The sequence below is a fragment of the Carlito syrichta genome, unplaced genomic scaffold (genome assembly GCF_000164805.1).
Source record: "Carlito syrichta isolate Samal-C Ts95f unplaced genomic scaffold, Tarsius_syrichta-2.0.1 Scaffold153554, whole genome shotgun sequence".
Classification (NCBI taxonomy): domain Eukaryota; kingdom Metazoa; phylum Chordata; class Mammalia; order Primates; family Tarsiidae; genus Carlito; species Carlito syrichta.
Genome location: NW_007097650.1, coordinates 22,505 through 27,719, shown reverse-complemented (window position 1 = coordinate 27,719; position 5,215 = coordinate 22,505). Strand labels below are relative to the sequence as shown.

At 59.9% G+C, this 5,215-nt stretch overlaps 1 protein-coding gene and 1 pseudogene across 2 annotated transcripts in view; one reads left to right on the top strand and one right to left on the bottom strand.

The window, feature by feature from the left end:
• Window positions 1–778: 778 nt before the first annotated feature.
• On the top strand, window positions 779–3,022 carry LOC103252015 (annotated as a pseudogene). The gene has a single exon (XR_503761.1). The product of XR_503761.1 is annotated as a basic proline-rich protein-like (transcript).
• Window positions 3,023–3,619: 597 nt separating this feature from the next.
• The window catches only part of PRKCSH (protein kinase C substrate 80K-H), a 15,207-nt gene continuing 13,611 nt past the window's right edge, over window positions 3,620–5,215 (bottom strand). The window contains exons 12-17 of the mRNA XM_021708874.1: window positions 5,143–5,212; window positions 4,930–5,019; window positions 4,633–4,707; window positions 4,453–4,552; window positions 4,200–4,361; window positions 3,620–3,930 (exon numbers count right to left, since the gene is read on the bottom strand). Coding sequence (XP_021564549.1) covers window positions 4,215–4,361; window positions 4,453–4,552; window positions 4,633–4,707; window positions 4,930–5,019; window positions 5,143–5,212 — 482 coding nt within the window. The 3' untranslated portion in view covers window positions 3,620–3,930; window positions 4,200–4,214. The remainder of the gene's footprint in view (window positions 3,931–4,199; window positions 4,362–4,452; window positions 4,553–4,632; window positions 4,708–4,929; window positions 5,020–5,142; window positions 5,213–5,215) is intronic.

Genomic DNA, 5,215 nt, shown 5'->3' with positions numbered 1-5,215 from the left:
AGAGAGAGAGAGAGAGAGAGAAGAGAAGCGGCCCAAGAGACAGGCCGGCCTACGAACGACGCCAGGGCCCCACCTCCCTGCGGAAACCACAGGGTGAGCACTGGGGACAGGAGGGTCTGCGGGGAAGGGGTGTGCCCAGGGGTCTCCCACCCCATCCTCCTCCCCCCACCAACAAACCCCCAGGCTGGGCTGTTCACTCTCTCATCTTGGTTTGGTTCATGGCGAAGGCTTTTGTTCCTTTTTTTTGGCTAAAAAGAATGCAGAGATGTGCCCCCTCCCCCACCCTCAACCACGCTCCACGGTGTGGCTTGGGGGCCACCCAGACCCCCTTGTCCCAGGCCTCCCCAGCACCTAGGTGGGCCTGGGGGTGGGGAGGGAAACAGGTTTAAAAATCCCCAAAAAAGCGAGCTGTGAGGAGGGGTGTGGGCACCCCCGGCCCAGAGCCCCTTGGTGGAATGTGGGGAGAGGGCGGTGGGGCTGGAAGCAGAGACAAAATGAAAAAAAAAGGGGGGGTGGGAGGGGAAGAAAAACTCTATTTTTGTAAAAAGGGAAAAAGATCTCGTGGAGAATTTTTACTGGGGATTCTTGAACTTGAAAAAAAAACAAAAAAAAAGACAAAAAAAAAAAAGAAAATATTTTGGCAGGTTATGTTTACCAACTGGGGCGGGGGAGGCCAGGGAGCAGGTCTTAGGATCGGGGAGTCCACGGGGCCACAGAGACACCGCCACGAGAGACATACCACGGGAACATGCAGACAGATGCAGAGACACGCCCGGGAGACTGTAGGGGACTCATTGGCCAAAGTCAGACACGTGGACAGGGACGGATGGCAAGGGACAGGGGCTGGGGCTGCGTCAACGTGGACATGCAAACACGTGGGCACGCGAATACGGCCCCCCATCCATGTGCTTGGGTGGGAGTGGACAGATAGACTTGGACATCAAATCTGGACACCCACAGAGAAACGCCAGTGACACCCAGGGACAGAGGCATGCCATGGCATCCCACGGCCCAGGCAGGAGGCCCCACCCCAGGCCCCACCCCATCATCCCTGTGCTCTCTGGGCCCCCATACCCTGACCCCAGGCTCTCTGCAGAGCTCTCTCCGGGACCCTCGGGGGGTCTCCTTGCTGCCCACGAACACAGGCGCGCTCACGCAGCGTCCATGCATCCAGACACACAATACCTCGGTCCACTCTGGCATCATGGAGGGCTGGAGGCAGCCACCCCCAATACTTGAGGCCAAAGGACCCCCCCGTTCCCGGGGCTCAGCCTCCCTGGGCCGAGGCCTTGGCCCACGGAGCCGAGGGGGAGGCCCAGCCCTGAGCCTCCCCCACCAGGGCCCAGCCTCCCCAGCAGCAAGCCCCCAGCACCCCTGCCAGGCCCTGGTGGACAGGCCCAGGGGCCTGGCCCCAGACACCCTCCCTGTCCACCTGTCCCTTACCCCTTTCGGTTTGTTGGGTTTTTCGTCTTTCCAGATGGGTGAGGGCAGTGTACACCGCCCCCCGCCATTCCGAGCCCCAGCCCCGGCTTCTGTCTGGACCTGGCATCTCCCTAGTTTTCTTTTTACAAAATGAATTCCAACAGAAGCCACAGGCCGGAGCTCCACCCTCGGGCCCATCAGAACCGAGAACTGCAAAGCCCCTACTTTAGCTGTAGTTAAGTCATCTCCCCCACGTCCCTCCCCTGCCCCCGGTGTCTGGCCTTGGTCCCTCTTGAGTGTCCAGCTCTCTCTCCCCCACCCCTCCCGGTGTTGTTATTAAACGTCTGTGGAGCTTCTGCTGCAAGGAACAAAAAGAAAAAAAAAAATCAAAAAAGCTACAAAAAAACACAAACAGAAGAGGAAAAAAAAAAGCGACAGAAAAAGAAAAAAACACACACACACAGAAGAGATTTTTAAAAAAGGAAAAAAAAAGACATAAACTGGCACCAGTTAACTTTCTTGTACTTTTTTGCTGAATTTAGCTTCTTGTAGTTTTAACTTATTGCTATGTTAACTATTTATTGCCCTGTTGCCCTGTAAGGACATTTGTGTATATTTCTGTTATTTCATCCAGTTTGCAAGTTAAAGGAACGACGATGTTCTCTTTGTTTCTTTAAGTTTTGCCGAGATGTGGTTATGCCTAATTTATTTATAAAAGGGGAAGTGGAGTCATTAAAGTAATAATTATTAATAACAGTAATGGTAGCCATGTGGCACCCGGGGGCGTGTGCTCCGCGGGGCGGTCCCCGTGGCTGGCGACTGTCCCCCCCTCCCGGGGTCTCCATGGGATTATTTTTGCTCTTGTCTTGAGAATTTTTTCAGTCCTATTTAGCTGGTGAAAACCCTAGCTTGTTCTTGATACACGAACCTATTTATTCTTGTGGTTTTAAGTCCTCCCTGCCCTCGCCCCCTCCCCTCCAGCAGGGCGGGGACCACCCCCCTGCGGGTCCCCCCGTCTCCCCCGCTGTTTCTTGGGGCTTTCTCCCCTCCGCCCTCCGCACGCGTGCAGGAGGCGTCTGAGCAATAAGGGCTGGGTTTGTCCCCCACCCTGGGGGGGCCAGGCTGCAGAGAGGGGGCATCTCCCCACACCCCCCACAGAGGCCTAGGCCCCTGTCGCGACCCCCGAGACTGGGAGGGGGACTTCTTTTTCTAAAACACAAAACTCAGCCCAGCCAGGCCCCCTCCCTGGAGGCCAGCCCCTCACCCCTGGGGGCCAGGCCAGGGCTCCCAGAGAGGGGTCCTTGGGTCTTCCAAGACCCTGGGGGTAGGGCCAGGGCCGGGGGAGGGGGCTCAGCCCCTCCAGCCCTCCCTTCATCCTGTTATTTATTCGGAAGGTTTCAAATCACGACAAAGTCCATGTTGGAGGTGAAAGAACTGTTAAAAAAAAAAGACAAAAAAAAAAACCCAACAAGAACACTTTGCGTTGCGTTTAGACTATTTATTACCGGGATTACAGGCCTGGCCGCGGTAACAGACTTTTACATGGAATTGTTTAATTATTTGTACTTTTCATGCCAGAAAATAAAAGTTCAGAATCTTACCGCCTCGGGCTATCTGTGCGTGCTGACATCCTACCTGTGAGCCCTGCAGAGCATTGCAGGGGGCGGAGCCAAGGGGAGGGGGCGGAGCCTCAGACAGGGGGCGGGCCAGAGGGAAGATCAGGCTTGGGACAGCCGATCTGGTCACGCGGGGAGGGACGGTCGGCGAGCGGGGAGGGGGCGGAGGCGGGGGCGGGCCAGAGCCCAAATGGGGCAGTCGGGTGGGAAAGGCGGGATGGGGTGGAGCCAGGGATGGGGCGGAGTCGGGGCGGGAGGGGCCCCTGATCTAGTGGGGGTGGAGCCAGGGGAGGGGCGTCAAAGCCAGTGGGGAGAAACCAAGTAAGTGGGGGCCAGGGCTGTGAGCGTCGTTTTTAATCCAGTGGGGGCGAGGTCGGGTGAGACTCGGGGAGGGTAGGACACAAGGGAGGCTGATGGGAACGGCCCAAGGCCCATCCACTGGGCATCTCTGGGGGCAGGCCAGGCTGACAAGGCCTCCCCCGGGACACCCCACCCCTCGACGGTGGGGAAGCCCTGCAGGACCTGCAGACAGTCTTCCCCACATTCACCCTACGCGCGCCGGCAAAGCGAGGCAGCCACAGTTCGGGTGGGGGATCACCTTTATTGTTTTCAGGTCACAGGTCAAGACACTCCCTCATCCCCACCAGGAAGGCAGGCAAGAGCAGGGGCCGGGTGACTTGACCAGCCGTGGCGAGGGTGCCAGGAGGGCGAGCTCCTTGATCCCTCCTCGGAGGCGGCTGGGGCCTGGGAGCGTGGCTCTTCCCCACCGGGCCCCGGGGGCAGCAGGCACAGGGACCCCCACAGGTCTTGTGCCCAGAGAAGGGCAGGCAGGTCCAGGGGCAGGCCTTGGTCCACGGCTCTGAAGGAGCTGGTTTCAAGCCTTCTTGAGGTTCTAGTGTGCAGAAAAGACCACATTGGGAAGCTGGGGCCACACGCCAGGCAGGGTGGCACGCGCCTATAACCCCAGCACCTTGAGAGGCTGAGGCAAGGGATCGCTTGAGGCCAAGAGTTCAAAACCAGCCTGGGCAGCATTGCAAGATTCCATCTCCATTTCTTAAAAAACTTAAAGGAAAAAGCTGAGATACAGGCCAGGAGGGGTTCAATGTGGACCCACCTTCCTCGGTCCCTACAAAGTGAGGTGGCAGACATGTCTCAACCCACCTCTGCACTGGCCGGCTAGAGCTCATCGTGGTCGCCATCAGCAGGAGGCTCAGGCGGCGGCTCCGGGCAGGCGGCCGGTGTCATCAGCTCCATGAGGTACTCGCAGCGGCTGGGCTCAGTGGTGCTGGTCACCATGGTCTCCTTCCCGCACAGCAGACGCACCTAGAACAGCAGGCAGCACTCAGGCCACCCCAAGGGCCCGGGTCCGGGCCCCTCCCACCGGCCACCCCCCCCCAACCCCGCCGGCACTCACGGTGGTGGAGCGGTTGGGGCCCTGCCAGCAGCCCGTGCCCTGCTCATACTTCATGGCGCTGAACTTGTCGTGCTCGGGGCCAGCCCAGGAGCCCCAGGTGCTGCGGGAGAGTCGGGTGCTGAAGCCCAGTGGGCTGGGGCACCGGGAGGAGCAGAGGGAAGGAAAGCTGAGCCCACTCACCCAAGGTTGGTGGGGGACCCGCCCGGCTTGGGCTTCTGCGAGACGAGCTTGAAGGGGCACAGCCGGTAGACGTACCTGGGGGAGCAGGGTGGCGGGAGCCTCCTGGCACACAGGGCGCCGCAAGCCCACGGACTGACCCAACACCGGGCCTACTTCCTGCTTCCCGCAGGGTGGGCAGCAGAGCGGGATCCCTGCACCCAGACAGCCCTTCGGGAACCCCGCAGGCCCCACCCGCCTCCAGGCCGACCCGCCTCCCACTCGGCCATGGGGCCTCTGTCCCCTGACGCCCACACGCACTCGTTGGTGGTGAGCTCGTAGCACTGGCTGTACAGGTAGGCGAACTCCCCGTTGGGGCCAAAGTCAAAGGAGATCTCCTGCTCCAAGTTCCTGAGGGGAGGCAGGGCAGTTAGGGGCAGCTGAGGACGTCAGAGCCTGACGCAGGAGGACAGACACAGAAGGCCAGACTGGGCGGTGGGGCCGCCAGAGGGCCGCCCTCCCCAGCCCCGGTACCTGATGGACTCCTCCATGTCCTTCAAGGAGCGCTCCGCCTCCTCGAACTTGCTGCGGGCCTCCTGGGCAGCTG